The sequence below is a fragment of the Chanodichthys erythropterus genome, chromosome 4 (genome assembly GCF_024489055.1).
Source record: "Chanodichthys erythropterus isolate Z2021 chromosome 4, ASM2448905v1, whole genome shotgun sequence".
Classification (NCBI taxonomy): Eukaryota; Metazoa; Chordata; class Actinopteri; order Cypriniformes; family Xenocyprididae; genus Chanodichthys; species Chanodichthys erythropterus.
The window spans coordinates 39382231-39403905 of NC_090224.1; the positions used below are offsets into that span (position 1 = coordinate 39382231).

At 39.2% G+C, this 21675-nt stretch overlaps 1 protein-coding gene across 4 annotated transcripts in view; it reads left to right on the forward strand.

The window, feature by feature from the left end:
• ptprk (protein tyrosine phosphatase receptor type K) overlaps window positions 1–21675 on the forward strand; it is a 177196-nt gene that overhangs the window by 135169 nt on the left and 20352 nt on the right. For all 4 annotated transcript variants that reach the window (XM_067384979.1, XM_067384977.1, XM_067384981.1 and 1 more), the window contains exons 12-16: window positions 825–1098; window positions 1598–1634; window positions 8980–9115; window positions 17334–17494; window positions 20614–20798. In XM_067384979.1, coding sequence (XP_067241080.1) covers window positions 825–1098; window positions 1598–1634; window positions 8980–9115; window positions 17334–17494; window positions 20614–20798 — 793 coding nt within the window. The remainder of the gene's footprint in view (window positions 1–824; window positions 1099–1597; window positions 1635–8979; window positions 9116–17333; window positions 17495–20613; window positions 20799–21675) is intronic.

Here is a 21675-nt window from a genome sequence, read left to right on the forward strand (position 1 = left end):
TCTGCAGATGCCAACTAAACCACTGTCGGTAAACACAATCCGCCGTGCCATCTGCAGATGCCAACTAAAGCTCTATCATGCAAAAAGGAAGCCATATGTGAACATGGTCCAGAAGCGCCGTCGTGTCCTGTTGGCCAAGCCTCATTTAAAATGGACTGTTGTGGAAAAGTGTTCTATGGTCAGATGAGTCCAAATTTGACGTTCTTGTTGGAAATCACGGACGCCGTGTCCTCCAGGCTAAAGAGGAGTGAGACCTTCCAGCATGTCATCAGCATTCAGTTCAAAAGCCAGCATCTCTGATGGTATGGGGGTGCAGAAGTGCATACTGTATGGGCAGCTTGCATGTTTTGGAAGGCACTATGAATGCTGAAAGGTATAAAAGGTTTTAGAGCAACATTAAATGAAAAATATGTCAAAGATGACCACAAACTCTTCAGCAGCTGGAAACCGATATCAGGCAAGAATGGGACCAAATTTCAAAACCAAAACTCCAGAAACTCGATGCCCGGACGTCTTCAAACTGTTTTGAAAAGAAGAGGAGATGCTAGACCATGGTAAACATGTCCCCGTCCCAACTATTTTGAGTCCTGTAGCAGACATCAAATTTGAAATGAGCTCATTTTGTGCATAAAACTGTAAAATTTCTCAGTTTAAACATTTGTTATGTTATCTATGTTCTGTTGTGAATAAAATATTGGCTCATGTGATTTGAAAGTCTTTTAGTTTTCATTCAAATGTAAAAAATGTCCCAACTTTTCCGGAATTCGGGTTGTAGATGTAAACATGTCTTGACTCATCTGTCATGTTTTGTCCGTCACCCACAGCTCCTATCAGATCGTTGTGAAGGAGATCAATCCGCACCGATCCCGACGGGAGGCCGGCGGCGGCGAGTGTTACCGCGAGCCCGTGTCCTATCAGAGCGCCGCCAGCGCCGGGCTACCGTATTACTTTGCGGCGGAGCTCCCACCCAGGAACCTTCCAGAACCACTGCCGTTCACGGTGGGAGACAACAAGACGTACCACGGCTACTGGAACGCTCCCCTCGCACCCCGCAAAAACTACAACATCTACTTTCAGGCCGTCAGCAGCGTGGAGAAGGTCAGCGGATGACAGACGAACACACACATGCAGTGACTGAGAGTCTGTCCAGGGTTATTCTGAGCAGAACTGAGTCACAGCGCTTTAAACCAATCTGTCCTTCAGCAAAATCACATTTATGTTGCTTCAGAACCTTTTATTGGTGTCTTTTAACTGTTAAACAAATGACAAGGACAAATCATTGACAAGTCAAATACTAACAGCAGTACAGTTTCTGTCCAGATCATAACTGTGCACTTATGAGTGTTGTGTATGAACTGTATAAGGTTATTTTGTCATTCATCATCAGTCTGATGGCCCCGCCCCCTCCGCTGTAATTAAAGCTGGACTGTTCCACACTTCGTTTTTCCGGTTAATTAAGTACATCATCCGCTTTTTGAAGCGATTAAAATACCAGTCACTCTACTCAATATGTGTGCAGATTTCTGTTTCATATTATTCTGCTCTGCTATTAATAGAGATTTGAGAATTAACTGTAAATTGTTGTTGTTTTTTTCAGGAAAGTAAAACGCAGTGTTTGAAGCTGGCATTTAAAGGTAAGCCCTTTCCACCGAGATCATCTACTGTACCTTTCATTTCGACCTAGTCTCTCGCTGTCAGTGATGTTCTGATGTAAGAGCGTGTTAAAGTCTGTCGGCGTCTGAAGTCTCGTGGTGTTGTGAGCTTCAGCAGTGCTGGATATGCAGTGAGACAGTGTTTGATTATATAGACAGACTATAGATAGATATTTGATCGTCCTGCTCACAGTTCTGCTCAGCATCAGTTACATATGTGTCACATTTATCAACATCTCCCTCAAATATATGCACTAACATATACTGAAATAAATGTGAGCTCACAATATAAGGAACAAATTACACACAGTATTTGATTTTTAACAAAGTGGCAATACATGCAAGCTTTGTGCTTTTGTACTCGAAAAATAAGTGACTTACCGAAAAGAGTATAAGTGGAGATGGATTGTGTCTGTTTGTGCATATTACAATGACAGATGTGTGGATACTTCTGGATCAGAGTTCCTCATGGAGTCAAGTTTGTCGTTCCAGCCATATAGATGGAATGATGAACAAACAGTAGCTTCACTGGAGAACACTACGGTCAAAGGCATCAGGAGTACACTTAATAGAGTACATCGTCAATAATTAGACCATGTTTAGTCGCACTGAAAGGTGTCGGAGGTGTTGAGTAATAAAACTTCACTATTATACTTTGGGATTATTTTGGGGAATCTGTACTTTACTTGAGTTCTGTTAAAGCTGAATGCTTTGGGGAAGATTTCTACAAGGAAGAAAGAATACTTTTTACTCCATTACAACTTCATGTAGACTAAATTCAATTTGACTAACAAGCCGATCAAACAAGCTAACTTAAATTTCACTTTTCATTTGCGAACGCATATGTTTCTGTTAATGGGTGAAGATCCTCCTTTGTGCCTGAATCTATTATCATCGAAGCATATTCTGATGGATTGTGTTAGTTTGAAATCCGTTAGATCTCTTTATTTTTCTGTTGACTTTTACGAAAAGATTTTTAATGAAGTAATGCCTGATTTAGTTCTAGAATTTTTATCTAAGATTACATTTAAAAATCTACAAACCCGATTCCAAAAAAGTTGGGACACTGTACAAATAAAAACAGAATGCAATGATGTGCAAGTTTCAAATGACAATATTTTATTCAGAATACAACATAGATGACATATCAAATGTTTAAACTGAGCAAATGTATCATTTTAAGGGAAAAATAAGTCGATTTTAAATTTCATGGCATCAACACATCTCAAAAAAGTTGGGACAAGGCCATGTTTACCACTGTGTGGCATCCCCTCTTCTTTTTATAACAGTCTGCAAACGTCTGGGGACTGAGGAGACAAGTTGCTCAAGTTTAGGAATAGGAATGTTTTCCCATTCTTGTCTAATACAGGCTTCTAGTTGCTCAACTGTCTTAGATCTTCTTTGTCGCATCTTCCTCTTTATGATGCTCCAAATGTTTTCTATGGGTGAAAGATCTGGACTGCAGGCTGGCCATTTCAGTACCCGGATCCTTCTTCTACACAGCCATGATGTTGTAATTGATGCAGTATGTGGTCATGTTGGAAAATGCAAGGTCTTCCCTGATAGAGATGACGTCTGGATGGGAGCATATGTTGTTCTAGAACTTGGATATACCTTTCAGCATTGACGGTGCCTTTCCAGATGTGTAAGCTGCCCATGCCACACGCACTCATGCAACCCCATACCATCAGAGATGCAGCTTCTGAACTGAGCGCTGATAACAACTTGGGTTGTCCTTGTCCTCTTTAGTCCGGATGACATGGCATCCCAGTTTTCCAAAAAGAACTTCAAATTTTGATTCGTCTGACCACAGAACAGTTTTCCACTTTGCCACAGTCCGCTTTAAATGAGCTTTGGCCCAGAGAAAACGCCTGCGCTTCTGGATCATGTTTAGATATGGCTTCTTTTTTGACCTATAGAGATTTAGCCGGCAGCGGCGAATGGCACGGTGGATTGTGTTCACCGACAATGTTTTCTGGAAGTATTCCTGAGCCCATGTTGTGATTTCCATTACAGTAGCATTCCTGTATGTGATGCAGTGCCGTCTAAGGGCCTGAAGATCACGGGCATCCAGTATGGTTTTCCGGCCTTGACCCTTACGCACAGAGATTGTTCCAGATTCTCTGAATCTTTGGATGATATTATGCACTGTAGATGATGATAACTTCAAACTCTTTGCAATTTTTCTCTGAGAAACTCCTTTCTGATATTGCTCCAGTATTTTTGGCCGCAGCATTGGGGGAATTGGTGATCCTCTGCCCATCTTGACTTCTGAGAGACACTGCCACTCTGAGAGGCTCTTTTTATACCCAATCATGTTGCCAATTGACCTAATAAGTTGCAAATCGGTCCTCCAGCTATTCCTTATGTGTACATTTAACTTTTCCGGCCTCTTATTGCTACCTGTCCCAATTTTTTTTTAGAATGTGTAGCTCTCATGAAATCCAAAATGAGACAATATTTGGCATGACATTTCAAAATGTCTCACTTTCAACATTTGACATGTTATCTGTATTCTATTGTGAATAAAATATAAGTTTATAAGATTTGTAAATTATTGAATTCCTTTTTTATTCACAATTTGTACAGTGTCCCAACTTTTTTGGAATCGGGTTTGTAATTATTTTTTTTCCCCCTTTATTTAAAAAAAAAAAATCTAGTTCTCGCCATGGCGTTCAATCATAAACAAACAAACAAACAAACTTTCCTTTCCGGGAGGATGAAGGATGACAGAATGTTCATGTTTGGGTGAACGTCTAGGTTACTAATGTAACTCCCTGAAGGAGGAACGGAGACGTTACGTCCCAATCCGACAGTCGTTCTGACGTAACATTGAACGTGACTGACTGAGAGGGAACTAGTCCTTTCAGACACAGACTTTGAACTACAGTAATGTAGATGGATGAGAACTTGTGTCGAGTGTGAAAAAAATGAGAAATCTTTACTATCTCTTGTTTATTTAAAATGCTAAGAGCAGTATTTGTTTTTGACTTTATAAATACTTCAGTACAATTAATGTGTATATATATACATATATTCATCAAATTCGAGTAAAAATAGGTGAAACTGCATCAGTCGCCAATGAAATGTAATGAGAATATGATCAGTGCTGCATCATCATGAAAATGTAAGTCTTTCATCTCTGACAGCGCGCAAATACCAAGTTGAGCACTCTTTCATGCCCTCCAGTGCTTGAACAGACAAATTCACATAAAATTGTCAAAAAATGCCCGTCTCGGTGAGTATCCTAGTAAAGATAGTCAGTCATGTCTTCAGTTGAGAAACAAAAACGCATGATCGCTCTTAAAGTGACAGCATCCTAATAATCCTGCTGCTGTCTGTGTTTTTAATGTTAACCAAACAAAGGGGGGAAAATCACTCACTGCAATGTTATTTATTTGATTAGCCTACTTTATTACATTTCTGTGCCTAAAAACTACTGTTAGACATGAAAAGCACTGTTTCATTTCTATCTTTGTGGTATTATGTTTATTTGTGCTATTGCTTGTAATTTGATTATTTGTTCTTATTTTGTTACTGACTGTTTACTTGTCTTTAAAAATGAGGGCTATTAAAATGATATTAGTTAAGCTAGTTTTAGCCGTGGTATTGAAATTAGAATAGAGAATTGTGAAGTATCTGAAGTATTGGTGTCATAACTGCCTGTTTTTGTGTCATGACGGATAAAAATAGTTTTGGCTGGTAAATGTTCTTAAATATATGTATTTTACATTCACTCAAATATATATTTTTTAAGACTTTTAATTGAGTAAAATTTGACGTAGTATCAGTATTTTATCTTAAGTACAGTTTCTTGTGATTTTGTATATCAAAATAGTCCTTTTATGATTGGAGCTTAATCATAAATGCCTATTGAACATGTAGGTTTTTTCTCAGCATTTTCTCCAGCTAAATGTCCAATATGTTTTCCAGCTTGACGTGATACAGATATGTGTATAAATTGTGTGGTGCGGTAATGACAGTACAGAAAGCACCTACGGTCGTGTCTCGTCTGAGTTATTGCGCATTATTTCCTCCTCTGGCTCTTCATTAATTGTTTTTCAGCAGGAAATCGAATGATAAAAGTCCGCCCGAGGCTCCGAGCGCTCCCAGAACGGATTAGATGTAGCCCACGTCATGTGTTGTTTAGCAACAAAAATACATTTTTGTTTTCAAGCATGGAATTTTATCTCCAAAATGGACATAATCCAATTTCAATTGAATTGCTCCTAGTGTTTTTCTCTCCGATCACACTCATAAGAGCTGACAGAAACAGAAGTGTCCTGGCAGGGGGCAAAATTTCATGTCTTAACCCATACAGGCCTGCGTCTAAACCCACACCACACGCCGATTAATCACCTTTAACCCCAGCGTCAGAACTGATCACAAGACCAACTTGCTGTCTTTGCTTTTCCTCCGTGTGAGCGAGATGGACGTGAACCGTTTCTTGTGCCGAGATATAAGATTACATTTCCCCACTGGAGACAGATGTGAGACACTCTGAGTAACATTTGAATTAGCTGATGTTCAAAAATATTATTTTACATCACTGAATCCACATGAATACACTGATTCATCAGGTAGAATTAACTCTTTATTTTGTACAGGTTCATTAGTATTTGTGTCATGTGAACAGGTCGAGTGAAGCTAACGCAGCCCTCGTGTGTGTGTGTGTGTGTGATCGGTTCTTAAAGCGAAGAGGAAGAGTGTGGTCTGATGATAAGGGGCCGGTGCATTAGGGCAGCAGTGTTCTGCATCATTCAGCCCCGGGCTGCTCACTCGCCCAAACGCGGAGCAGAGGATAGAAAAGCCGTGTCCCAGCGCCGTTGGTTTTGTCTGAGTGTTATTGTTGGGTGAAATAAGCTCCAGAGGCAGGAGAGTACAGCTGATGGCTTTATTTAAGAGGCCCGTGTCAGCGGGTCATCGCCTTATCACTCTTAAAAGCTTATAGTAGAGCTTCAGGACACACCGAAGATCCATTTACTGCTGCTGCCCAGACAGATCGCACAATGCGGCATTTACAGGCAAAGCCATGAGTGGAGTCAGCATCAGGACCGCCATAAATGTCATACGCACCGAGCTGGAGTTTGGATCAATACCCGCAGATGCCGTAATGATAGTTTTGCTGTTATATCGCTGTGAGAAGTATTTCAGTCGGCAGTGATGTATTTCTGACAGGGTTATAGAGCTGAAGCTCCACTGCAGTGCGGGAAGATCTGAACACACGGCATACGAGCTTTGAAATGATCCATTAGTCATACACTAATACAGATAATTGCGATAAACCATTTAATTGTCTGTTTTTTCATGTCACTTGCTGTGGAAACTTAATATACAAACTGTGACACCAAAATCATTTATTTACAGTGAACTATATAAACGAATAAACACGGCAGCAGAATGACACGCCATTTGAAATATTGTTCATACAGTTCCCTGTCCATTCACACTGATGTTTTTTGGAAGCTCGTAAATGTGGATTTCAGATTATAGGAATGGAAAACACTTTTAAAAAGAGTTCTTGTCATAGAAATAATGTACTTTAGAAGAATATGCTTGAGTTAATACAATGTTTTTGTATTAAATGTAATTAGCTGATGCTTTTTTGACCCATTTAAGTAGAACTTAAGCACATTTTTGTGAAATTTTATAATTCTATTGAAATATTGTCGAATGTACTGAAAAGCATTTATGCTAAACTAAAATAAACTTGAATTTCATTTCTATTGAAACTTTTATGTCATATATTTAAATCCAGTTACAATTTAGGGCATATAATATAAAATAATATAAAAACATTATAATAATATTATAATATCATATAAAAACTTTAAATGTAAAATCACATAACACACCACAGTTAAAATTATGATCAAGTTAGAGCTGCACAATTCTGGATAAATTAAGATTCTGAAAAAACAAGTAAACAAAGTAACATGTAATTTACTAGAACTTCTGACAAAATGTTAATTGCTACAGTCTATTGAAAAATGTTTAATTAATTTGTATTCATTATTTAAAAAAAAAAATTGGGTTGAGTGAATGATTCAACGACTTCACTTGATTCATTACTGGATGAATCAGTGTTTTTGAACAAATCTTTTGAATGAATCATTCAGTGACAAATACATTTTTACCAGTCATTTGTCTCCATCTACTGGTGTAACGATGTAACTGATGCAATCTTTATTTGAAGCGTTAACTTACTTTCTATTTTGATCGCTACTGTAGACATCAGTGTTTATATCTGAACTATAAACATTTATCCAGTACTTCTGTGATGATCTGAATGATTGCAAGACAGAAATAGTGATACTGTGTGTTTGAAAAGACTGTTTGTGAAGCTGTTTCACATCTGAACATGACAAGATCTGAATGTTCGCTGTAATCGGACTTGTCTAAGGTTAAATAGACATAGAGACGAATCGCTATCTTTCATTCAGCATGTGCTTTAGTATGTTAGTCAACACATCAAAATAAGTGCACTTCTTTAAAGCATGACAAAAGATTATTAAAACATGAACATTAAAACTTTAATTAGACATTATTACAAAGTGCAAGTGTAATATTGTGTGTTTAGAAACAGTCATGAAAGTGTACTGTCTTTAAGTGGCCTTTTATTTCATTAATAGAGTATTATCTGCAAGTATAGTTTTGTTTAATATATATATCCACCAGAATGTTGACTTTAAATGTCCTCATGTGCATGTGAGTATCTGCAGCTCTCTGACGCAGTGTAAACTACAGTGATTTTACTACAGTGATGGCTTTACTCTTGTGTTTTACAGCACTTGTAAATCTCCCAGAGGCCTTACATTCTGTTTAGCTCGACATGGCATCGTTCACACTCTGTTCTTTAGGCTGCGCTCCGAGGCAGCATCTTCTCTTTCAACTCTTTTCTACTGTTATTTTTAGAGCAGACTCATTTTTGTGTTTTGCATAATGTATCCGTGCCAGGTAATAATATTAGCGTTCAACAATGGAATGATACTGTGGTTGTCTGCCAATGTTTGGAGAAACATATCCGACAGTCATTTTCAACCCATTCTGTTATGTTTTGGCAGCGAGAGAAAGAAATCACACAGCAAACTGATGCCGGTTTATGTCTGTGAAACGTCCAGGCGTTTAAACTCGTGTTGTGCTCGGAAGACTTCATGATGAAGTACAGGATTTTGTAGAATTATGTAATTATGTTGGTGACCTTTATTTTTGGAGATTTAATGTGGCTTCTTAGTAAGAAAATGTTTTATATTTTGAATCTGAACTCGCTAACCGATAAGCCATGGCTCTGAATGTAAAAATAAAACGACTCCGTTTTTCCATTCAGGGGCCACTGAGGAGCCGGAAGTGATTCCAGATCCGGCCAAACAGACCGACCAAGTGGTGAAAATCGCCGGCATCAGCGCTGCTGTCCTGGTCTTCATCCTGCTGGTGCTTGTGGCCATCCTTCTGGTGAAGAAAAGGTAAGATAGAGGCGTGTGTCTCGTTAAATGTGTGCCTTTACAGTACGTTTGTGTTGGCTCTTGAAATGAACACGAGCACACCAACATCCTCCTTCCACTGCCATCTCATCACTCATCAGCACCCGGGGAGCAGCCGCGGGGCGTCCCGTCAGGACACTGACTGAGACTCGCTTGTGCCGGCACACGAAATCTCAATTAAAGCCGTTGAAAGAGAATCAGATGTGCACACACAGCAAACCTGCACACACACACACATTAATGAGGACCTCCCATGGAGTTTCTTCTTCTGAAATCTCGTTACCTCACCCGAACCGAAGCCCTCTGCCATCTCTGCATGTCAATCAATTCATTATTTACAAATCTAAGGGCATTATATCACACATGCTTCTGTTCAAAAGTTTGGGGTCAGTGAAGTTTTTTAATGTTTTTGTCTCTTCTGCTCATCAAGGCTGCATTTATATGATCAAAAATACAGTCAAAATCTGAAATATTATTATGATTTAAATCAGCTGTGAATATATAGTGAAGTGTAATTTATTCCTGAATTTTCAGCATCATTACTCCAGTCTTCAGTGTCACATGATCCTTCAGAAATCATTCTGATATGATGATGTGATGCTCAAGAAACATTTATGATTATTATCATTGTTGAAAACAGTTGTGCTGCTTCAGATTTCTGTGGAAATTGTGATTTTTCAGGATTCTTTGATGAATAGAAAGTTCAAATGAACAGCATTTATTTGATCTTTTATAACATTATAAATGTTTTACTGTCACTTTTGATCAGTTTAATGCATCCTTGCTGAATAAAAGTATTATTATTATTAGTAGTATTATTAAATTACTTAAATTTGGTCTCAAATCACTTGTAGAAGTACTGTGGCACATTTATTTTAGGCAGATTATTATTGATTTCACTCGATGTTGAAGTCTGTGGAAACACAGGTTGGTTTTAAGAGAGACTGCACAGATTGATGCACATGAATCACCATCATTTTGCTGGAAAAGGTGCATGTAAAATCCAATAGGACACACCAGAAAATATCTGATGTTTGTGAGAGAAAGGAAAGAACGTCGAGTGTTTTTTGCTCCGTGTCTGTGCGAGTCTGAAGCCTGTCTGTCTGTAAATGAGCGCAGGAGCAGTGCTGTGAGAGCCGCTACTGTACTTTACTGTACTCTACTGTACTTTACTGTACTCTACTGTACTCTACTGATTGTTTTGAAGGGGTGTGTTTAGCGTTCACCCCCACATCATCAGAAAAACTGACCATCATGGCTCTTACTTTCACTTTTTCTCTCGCTTTATCGCTCAACAAACAGCCTGGCATCATTCGTGCTGCTTCTGTCTAATGGCTCCATCATGTGGCGTTTTCCTGAACAGCAGGCTGTTTAAAACACAAATGAATGCTCATTACAGACCAGGTGGGAAAGATTAGTGTGTATCTTTTATAAATACCCTTTTTTAAATAATATAATTAGACTATAGTCTGTCTCATAAGACACACTTCTGTAAAAAAAAAAAAAATAATAATAATGATATTTATGCAGGGATGCTCATCAAACTCACTCGATCTTTAGATGATGCTGCGTCAATAGTTGTGTGTTTTGGATGAGAACCTTAGTGCTTATATTTAAAGAACACATGATAAACATCATTAAAAAATAATTCCACATAAGTGTCTGTTAAACATGGTATAAATATTGGATGGGATGTGCTTGCATTACAAAACTGTGTGACTGTCTTCTATTCAGCAGAAAGCAGGAGACGAAGTGATGATTACAGAAAATGAGAAGAGTTTATTGTGTTTCAATGCTCAGACTTCATCTGGACTTCATCTGACCAGCACAAATCCATCAAGTGTTATTATTTCAAAGCAAAAGCAATGGAAAAGTACTGCTTCACAACATTGAGACATTCTCGTATCTTTCACTCGTGAAGACAAACATCCCTAAAAACCACACAATCATATCACTGAACAATAACTGGAAGCATTGCAAGGAAAATAAATAAAATAAGTTATATAATAAAGATAAATAAATCATTAAATGGAATAATTAATCATAATAAATGAATAAAAAAACGAATAAAATACCCAACACACACACTGTACTGAGAAGATTCTTCAGCAGTGACGTGTTTTCTTTTGACCTCGCTGGGATCTTGTTTTTTCTTCCTTCATCCATCCATCTTTCTCTCTTGACCTCAGATCTCGTCTTCCTCATGAGTTCCAGTGAGGAAACTCAATGCTGTGGAATTACGAAGGTCTTTACTTTTTCACACACACTATAGTATGGCCCTTCCCTATACTATCCCTAAACCCACCCGTCACAGGAACCTAACGTAATTTTAACATTCTTATACATATAAAACTATCATGTCCACAGATTACCTTAAGTCCTTTGCAACCAGATCAATCAGACGGTCATGTCTGGCCACATGAAGTCCTTTATAATTGCAGCATCCATTCAGTATATGAGCAGCCGGTTCTGCTGAGTTGGGTGTAATATACAGTAGGGTTTGATGGATACCATGTTGCCAAATTATACTTTGTTGGAAGACACTGTAATCTCGCTTTGATCATGAATATTAGGATGTCATCTGAGATTGAGAAGTTTGTCAGGACAGAATGAGACACTGAATTGTCGGGAAAGTTTTCCTTGCAATCTGAGACCTGTCCGTTTTGGGTCTGACTGAGATGAAGAACTGAGGCTGTTGCGTGTTTAATCTGCAGCCGCTGAGCTGTTCTGTCTGTGGTGAAGATCGCCAGGGTGGAGACCAGCGGATCGTGATTATGTTATCATTGAGAGTAACTACTTCTCCGTCGGGTCCCAGCTGTTTTCCAGAGATCTTTTCAATCTAGCCAGTCGGAGCGCACTCCAAATCCGGCTGCTCTGATGTCTAACTTTCCGTTCTGCTTTAGTTTAAATCCAAGAAACTGGGACTCGTTTGTAGAAGCAGCAGATATATACAGTTACGTCGTCGTTGTTGAGCTTTTTTAGAAGATGTCCTGTTCTGGAAGCGGTGCAGAGACGCTGAGACCTCCATCTCTACGCGGCTGGAAGATAATATCCCGACTATTAAGACAAAAGCATTTCCTCCCCAGCTTCACCGTTTCGTTGTTCATCGCTGGCAGTGTACTTTGTGGAATATGTAAGTTCGGGAAAAGTCCTTATGAACTCATCTGTGCGGTAATAACACTTTCATCTCTTGAGGAGATTTCCACATCATCCGCATAGCCTTGCGCTGGGTTTGGGGATCGCACTGGCACAACCACTTCATCCAGGAGTTCATCGCCAGAATGAAATTGATGGCGCTCCACGGGCACCCTGTTTTGATGCCAATTTTAAGTGGTATGGGATCGGTTAGGGCATTTCCACATATGACTTGGATGTAAGAGTTCTTATAAACGTCTTTAATTACGTCTGCATACAGCTGTGGTAGTCTTATTGCGTCAAACATGACATCATGGATGCATCACGGAAACCCCAAAAGACGGTGAAGAATGTGGTAGATGAGTGTTTGAAGTCATCTATTCCCGTTTCAAGGCAGAAGACATGCTCATTCATCCCCTGCCTGTTGATATAGGCTTTTTGCTTTGGTGAAAGTATTCCTGTCTCTACTAACCAGGGAAGTATTCGTGACCGCTCGCGGCATTCTCTTCAGTATACGGGTTGTGAACTTCGGGAAAGCTAATCCAAACTCTCTTCCATTTCGCCGGATGATTGTAAAAGTTCCATTTTTTAAAGTAAACTCCATTTAAAATGCAGATGAGTCTGATCCATTTTGTCTGCGTTTCTCCTGAGAAGAAGTTATCCTCGAGGTGAGTCGTGAATAGTCCAGCTTTGTTTGTAAATCCTGCATTTAAAGACACGCTCTTTACTGTTGTTATAAGGCACATTGTCAAAAGTAGTAGCCAAAGGTCAACCATGTCAAAATACACTTCCCTGCATTAACACTGGCAGTTATAACGCACACACACACACACACACACACACACACAGTTCATATGTTCATTGTTGTAGTGGCAGCAGAGAATAATCTTCCATAACCTTTAATAACAAATAAAGACCTTGCTGATGTGTGGAGATCCGGGGCTCTGTTGAATGGCTGAGTTTAGTGTTCAGAGTCAAGGAATGTCATTTATTCATTCGGCATGTCTTTTCTTATTCCACACACATCATTATGTCTCTGCAGTACAAACACTCGTTCTCTCGCCCGTCTTCAGTCAGGATCGTGTTTTCAGTGGAAGGAAAATTCCATTTATTGCAGTATGTAATGATTATTTACTGATGCACAAAAATCAAATGCATTAAGTGAGTACACTTATGTAAATGTAAATATTTCTGCAATGTCAAATATTCAAAATCCCCTTAAACAAAATGCAGCAGTCATTGTGACGCAGAAGCAGAGATGTAGTGGGTTCTAGTGTAAACTCCAGGTACAGACTCACACATGGGTCAGATCTGCTCATAAGTTCTACTTAAACTGGAACGTGAAGTGCACACTAGAGGCTTAGTAACTACTAACTAGCTTGTAACTACAGTAATTCTGTACTTTAGGCAAAACTTAGAATGAAAATGAAAATAATGTCATTAATTACTCACCCTCATGTCGTTCCACACCCGTAAGACCTTCGTTCATCTTCATAACACAAATTAAGATATTTTTGATGAAATCCGATGGCTCAGTGAGGCCTGAGCAATGACATTTCCTCTCTCAAGATCCATTAATGTACTAAAAACATATTTAAATCAGTTCATGTGAGTACAGTGGTTCAATATTAATATTATAAAATATTTTTGGTGCACCAAAAAAACAAAATAAGGACTTATTTAGTGATGGATGATTTCAAAACACTGCTTCAGGAAGATTCAGAGCGTTATGAATCTTTTGTTATGAATCGCTGATTCATTTATGCTCCGATGGAGACAGACCCTGTGCAAGGTCAGGGAGGGTTCGGAGCAGGTCTGGCTGGCCCTCCAACCTGCTTCCCAGAACTCATGCTCCTCCCTGGCAGATTCCCCTGAGGAAAGACTTCTTTCAGGAACGGGGCACAATATGGCACCCGCATCCAGATCCCTGGAGCCTCCTCGTGTGGTGTCTGGATGGGACACGGAGGGTCTAAGTGATCTAATTTATTCTCATAATTCTCACTCTCTCTTCAGATATCAGCTTTATCATATCTGTCTAAAGAATGGAAGTCTGTCAGATAAAACAAGAGCTTATTGATGCAGTTCAGTCAGTCTGCGGTTTTATTCCAGCCGTTACTCCTGACCGTAGACTTCTGTAAATATTTAGATTATACGTCGAGTTACGCTTCAACTAAGTTTAATGGTGCAATGCAAATATATTTAGTAGAGTATCAACTTAGTGCCCATATACATTAAAACTAGGCTACGTTGTAACTTATAGCTTACAAGATGAAAAACAGCATATTATTGAAGATAGAAACGCCATCCTGTGAGTCTATCAGTGTTTTATCCAGCATATTTTTCTCTCTTTTTGGGATGCATTAGTTTGTGTTGATGGCTGGACAATAAATAGTTTTCTGTCATGGGATGAAGTGTTATTGAACAGAAGTAGGCTTTTGAATTTGAAAAGTCTTATTTCATGGGGGGTTTTTTTGTTGTTGTTGTTTTTTAAATGGGCTTCAGATCCTGGGAAAGCCCCAGTCTCTTTCACAGCCTGACCCAGGAGCACTAGGATAATTCATCACCCTCCATTCTTCATTCATTCTGTACTTTAAAGGTGCACAAATCTTTTTCCATTCATTTTTTCTAAATGAGAGATATAACAGCGTCTTGGGCATTAATCTGACAGCGTCATGTTAAGGCAAAAGCTTCTGGCTTGTGTAGAAATACTGTATTTGTGATCCCTAAATTTACTAAATTTAAATTTACTGAGATAAAGCGAGTGTAGTATCCAGCCGGACATGTGATATCTGAATAAATGAGGAACTGCTTCTGTGAATGCACATCATTTCAAACAAAACCATATTTGTTTCACTAACCAACATGCATTTAGGTTGACTGTAGTGCACTGTTAAACACGTTTCACAAATTCAGCATCATTTTTATTTCATTTTTTGTGATGATTGTGTATTTTAACATCCTGTTGAAATGAATGAATGAAAATGTTCATAAACTGAACCTCGGTACACAGGTATAAATATAAATGGCTCTATTCCAACTGAGCAATGGATTATCAATGTTTTCCGCTCAAACTGAAGATACTGCATCTTTAAAACGGTGGTCATTGACATTATTATGCTTGTTTTGCAGGAAGTCAGCAGCTTACTGCTTTGATTTGCAGCTTTTTTTGTGCCTTTTTGGTTGTGCTCCGCATATGTGATTTTTTCCCCCCTTCTTTCTTTAAAAATGGCTTTTTAAAAACTTTTTTAAATGATCTGTGCTTCAGGTTTTATTGCAGTGATTTATCAAGTCAGAGCCCCTGAAATGCACGATGAAATCATACACCCAGAGTTTTTGCATGCTCTGATTATGTTTTATTTTTCTTCTTATCAGACAACTGTCACATAAATAAATAGGGTGTCAGGCTGCACGCAAATGTACAAAACAAGACATGCATGTTTTAATGAGGGCCAGAGAGATCCGGCTATACGCTGAATCCTCTGCTGACTAGCTGTCTGTTGCTTATGTTGGTACGGTTGATTCCCACATTGCACTCACCAATATCTCTTCATCTGTTTGTGCTGTTTCTCATTCGCTCGCCAGGAGGAGCTACTATTCGTACTCATATTACCTGTAAGTAACAGAGACGCTCAGACAAAAGCAAAAGGCTGATACACATGCAGGGCTCTCTGCTCTCTGTCTATGGTTAGTCCTGTTAGTCTTTTAAAGATGCAGTATCCTTTTTTCAAGCGAAAACACAAATCGCTTCGACCAATCACGTTCCTTTTGCACTGTAGCAGTTCTTGGACACGCTCGGCGACGGTCGCATCCAAGCGGTGTTATTTGAAAAAAGAATGCTGCACTTGTGTCTGTTGGTTGTCTTTTGGGTTGGTTGTGTTGTTTTGTGTGTGCATGTGTGTGTGTGTGTGTGTGTGTGGGATAGTTACTCACCCTGTCTCCATCCACCTCACATACTCATCCGCTCGTTCATTTGGTGAAGAGGGTGTTTTTTCATGTCGCTGTCCCGGTTGGCCTTTAGTCCGCAGCTAAACCTAAACCTTTGCCCCGTCACAGTTCCTGATGTCGCTACAAAAATGTCAATCAAAAATAAAATCCAGATATTCCTGCTTGTATGTATTCCTGTCGAAAAAAGCATCGAAATCTTATAACAGATTGAAAATACACTAGTCATTTGCCTTACAGATCATCTTTCACAGCTCCACATTACATTTCATGACATTACATAGTAAAACCATGACGAGTGATTTTTTTTTACTTCAGATAAATCTATATTTTTATGATCTGATTTGTATTTGCTTTCTAAAAAACACATTGATTGAAAAAATCTTTTGCTGCAAAAAATCATTGATCAGTATGTTGTCTTGTTTTTTTCAGTTGGAAAAAAAGTCTAATCATCCTTTAAACAAGAAAAAATTATTTAGTGAAGCAAAATTGCTTCTGATAATGAGCCCAGTTTTAACATAATTTGCTCATCCTGATGTTCTCAGTGTCATTATGTACGTGTAAATTGTTAATTCAGCCCTTAAACCCTTTCTTTAGATTTCCATTCATGTTTTACAAAATAAATCAAACATTTTTATGACATTTTCTTTAACCAGAAAGAACAGAAGATATGTTCATATTTTAAGCCTTTAAATCTACTTGAAAATACACATTGAAAATGATTTGACAAGACAAAAATGCTGATTAAGAAAATAATTTTTCCGCAGTTTTATTGATATGTTATTCCAGAATAAAAACATTCTTTTTACTAGTAATCATGATTTCTCATAAATGTCCAAAGTAATTCTGTAACAGTAAAACTAAAGCAAACGTGTTCAAATAAGAAAGTTTGAACAGTTTGAACAGGCATGGTTTTATTTCTCTGAATCACATCCACTAATTTGAAAGTATTTCCTGAAGTTTCCTCAGAGTTGTCCTTTACCGTGGAACTAAAGCTTTCCTATCGGATCATCCCCTTCTCTCTCTCCTGTGTTCTGTTTATTGTGGGTGGGTGAAGGGTGGAACGACGCTGTTTTCCAGAGCAGTAGATCTTTAACGATTCTTTCTGTAATTGGGTCATCAGGAAGCTCGCCAAGAAGCGCAAGGATGCCATCGGAAACACCCGTCAGGAGATGACGCACATGGTGAACTCCATGGATCGCAGTTATGCCGACCAAAGCACTCTGCACGCGGAGGAGCCGGTGTCCGTCACGTTCATGGACTCGCACAACTTCAGCAACCGCTGTGAGTACTCCAGCCCTCCAGAACGACACAACCTTAAGTTTGTCTCAGGATATATATGTGAAAATACATTTGGTCTGATACATCCCTAAAAACAAAAGCTACATGAAGATAGTGTTTGTCAGGCGCTAGTGTGTGTAATGGCAAAATTTTAGTGGTCTAGATTGTGTACCTCTCTCTCGTCCAGCCCAATGCAGGCGCATTTAATGCAGTTAGTACATCCTCTGCTCTGCATTTCGCAAAAGTTTTTAACGCGTCACGGTTCAGTTATTAGCAATGACTGGATATTGCGTGGCAAAACGCACCCACGCTTAACCTGCACTTGAGTAAAAACCCGAGCAGTAAGGCGGTGTGTTTTCAGTTTCTGAACATCCTCAGCTTTTGAGTTTGTATTTTGTATTATTTACGATAACTCTGCATGTTTCTCTGCAGTGCCTAATGACCCTCTCGTGCCGACAGCTGTATTAGGTGAGGATTGAATGTGTCGTGTCTGTGACCGGATCACTGGAGTATCCAATTCAGTTCAACCCGTCTTATGGCTCAAAGACAACATGAAATCAAACTGACCGCGTTTACTTGCCTTGAGCATGTCGCTTGGTCTTATTGTATTTACAATAAATTAGTGCACACTAAGATTTTTTAACCCTTATCACCTCTCAAATGACCTTTTTGCCAGCATAACTAATGAGGTGTGAGTAGGGATATTAATATTAACCAACAATGTCATTGGCCAATCAAATCACAGTGAACAAAATCAAACCCCGCCCTTCATAAACGTAGTTTCATGTTGTCTTTAATTTGTCCATATATTTACAATTAGTTAAATACTTTAAGTCATGTGGTAAAGTTTGATGAGAAGAGAACTGAACTGAGCTGAGTACTCCTGCTGCACATAAAGACCTCCATTACCCAGCATGCATCACTCATGTAGCCCCTCACCTGTTGTGTTACACAGAACAGGGTTTCTCAATCATTTCCACGGGCAGCGCTGCACCTGGCTCAGTCTGTGGACGAACAAATCAAAACAAATGAGTTTGAAACATCCCAAATCTGCAGCGCAGGAATCCTGTAGGAACGGATTGAGAACTGCTGTGTTTGAAGAACCTCAGAATCCCAGAATATCACAAATGTCTCTTGAGAGGATTGTGTGTGTTGCAGTGAAAGCACAGTAAGACCGTGTGTTTCTGCTACTGTACACACACAAACGCTGCCCCTGAAATAAGACTTGAGACTCAAAATGAGCCAATGCCAATGACTTTCTGAAGGTAATCCCAGTTGAGGCAGAGGGGAGGTTTTGTCAGGTTTAGCATTCTTATAGGAACAATTTAGTTTCACAGTGTCAAACCCACACATAGTATCTACTCTATATGAAAAAGTTGCAGGTCTGAAGGGTCACAGACAGCAGGGAAAACCAACGTTAAATGCAGGAAATGTGATGCGACATAATCACGAATAGCTGTGATGCAGATTAAATAAACCCAGTCATGCTATATATGTTTTGGGGTGTGCGTCCCGACAAATGAGCTTTGAATTCAAGAGATATTTGGAAATCTTTCATTGTAATCCCTTGTGGAAACAAGTGCACTTAATTGCATTGTAGTGTACTTCATATTTCTAAAGTATATTTAATAATAATAAAAAAAAAGTAGTTGCGAATAATATAACATTAATGTAATTTCACATTAAATAACTTTTTATATCATTGTTTTAATAATCTTTTGTCATGCTTTAAAGAAGTGCACTTATTTTCATGTGTTGACTAACATACTAAAGCACATGTGAAGTAACTGTAAATGTGGTTTTTGGCGTTAAAATATTTAAAGATATATATTTAAGTTTTAGTTTACTATGTTTGTCAGTACATTAAGCATATTTAAAAATTAATCACTCTTAATTTCTGCTAATTGCATTTAATATTAATTTAAACTACAATGCAGTTTCATTTAATTGTAAATAACATGAAATGAAGTGTCTGAAAACAGTTCAAATATTCTATTAAAGTATAATATTTCCATAATAAGTAAGTTCTCTTTTTTTAAAAAGTATGCTAAAGTGTACTTCTTTTTCACAAGGGATAGTAATACATTTCCATGAATAGATTAGACTACTAGATGTTCAATGTAAAATCTGCAAGCAGATTCAGCTGAAAAACACTACTTTTTTTGTATGTTTTACCAAAGCATCATCAAACACACACACGCACACACACACACACACACACACACACACACACGCACTCCACCACATGACATTATGAATGTTCTCGGAGCTCGTAGGATGAGGCTGAAACTAAACTGACAGCTTACACGTAAACCTGATATAACTCCGGTCATCTGGGTTAACAGTGTCAGATGCAAACAGGACAGAACAAGCAAGAAAGACTTTCTTACAGTGGTGTGATGATGATGATGAAGATGATGATGATGGTGGCAGGGTATTAAAACATCCCCTTAGGCCACGGCTCTGAAGTGTGAAGGACAACACTTCACCCAGACATGCTGCGTCTTTCTGACACCTGTGATGAAGAGAAGTTACAGTCCACAGCTGTGACCGAATAATGTCTGATTATCGAAGGCTTTAGACTGCAGCTGAGTAGAATCAACACTATAATGTCACTCGTTTGTTCTCCAGAATCAACAGGGGTTGCTTTATAAATCATTTCCTGTGGTTGTGATTCCTGTGAGCATATATTTAGTTATCTTCTGTGGTATAGCGCACATGGATGCGGCTTCTGCATCTCCACAAAGACTATAGCTGAAGCCAAATTTGGAAGATAACCTCAGTGGCTTTGTTTGTGCTCCCCTCGTCTTAGTGTCCTGTAGCTGTGTCCTGTAAATGTTTAGTCCATATCACCCCATCAGCTGTACTACAGAGCCCGTGTGTTTGAGCTGACGCTGAACTAAACAACTCTTTTCTCTCCCGCTGCCCCATAAGTGCCTATCACTGGTAAGTGTGTGTGAAGAAACGCCTCTGTCCTGTTCAGAGTGCTCAACTCTGGGATTATATATGCATTTGTGAGGTTTTGCGTGTATGTGTCGAGTCCTTTGAGCTTAGCATGTACAAAGGTTTGTTGGAAGTCCCCAGTGCGCATTCGAATAAAACTTTCCCCACTGCTTCCTCAGACGAGAACCACACGGCGTCGGCCGAGAACAGCAGACTGCTGGACATCCCGCGCTACCACTGCGAGGGCACGGAGTCGCCCTATCAGACCGGACAGCTGCACCCCGCCATACGGGTGGCCGACCTGCTGCAGCACATCAATCTGATGAAGACCTCCGACAGCTACGGCTTCAAGGAGGAGTATGAGGTTAGACTGCGGCGCGAGACGTCGAAACCAGTCGCAAAGTTCGAAGCTGCGTGCAAAAAACAGTGCGGCGGAAACTTAAGCGATCTTAAAGTTGAAGTGTGTCTTATCTGAGTTGATCGGAAAAATAAAGGCCCGGATATACTCTTTAACATTCAAGTTTGAGAAACCTTTGCAGCGAAATACTGTTAGCCGATATCCTCACTGATGAGAGTGACGTTTAGATGAATATGTAAACATGTGCTGCGCGCTTTCCTCTCAATAACATAGATGCAGCGGTGAGAAACAGCATCTGATCATAGTGATGTGTCATGTCATGTTTATTCATACAGTAGATCTCTTTAAAGCAAGTATTACAGTATTAAACATGAATATAAACTATAAAGCGTCTCTCCAGTGTGTTCATGTTTTTACTCGCATCTGAACAGAAGAAATGAACCGCAGAAGATTTACACCTCAAAGAGGGTGGAGCCTCAGAGCCACACCCACCCATTACATCATCACCACGGACCAATGGTGTTTGCCAGCTGGGGTGAACTTTTTTGGCAAGGTGTTTAGAACTCCCAAAACAAACTTTTGCCTTGATTTTAGGGGTTTTCGCACTGGAGGAATCTTTACACAGTTTCTAGATCTAATGGTGGAAGTACACAGGAACTGGGGACGAATTCTAGCATCTTTTGGGGGACTAAATTAGCTCTTTCTTCAGAGTAGAGTCTAACCCGGCACTACAGGAACTGCCAGTGATGTAAGTGTACGTTAATTGGTTGAATGCATGGCATATGAAACAGCACCCGCCATTTTTAAAAAGCCGTGTAAATGCACCACAGTAAACATCCAGAAAGCTAATGTTGACAGCATTGACCGGTCGCCTTTGTCTGCG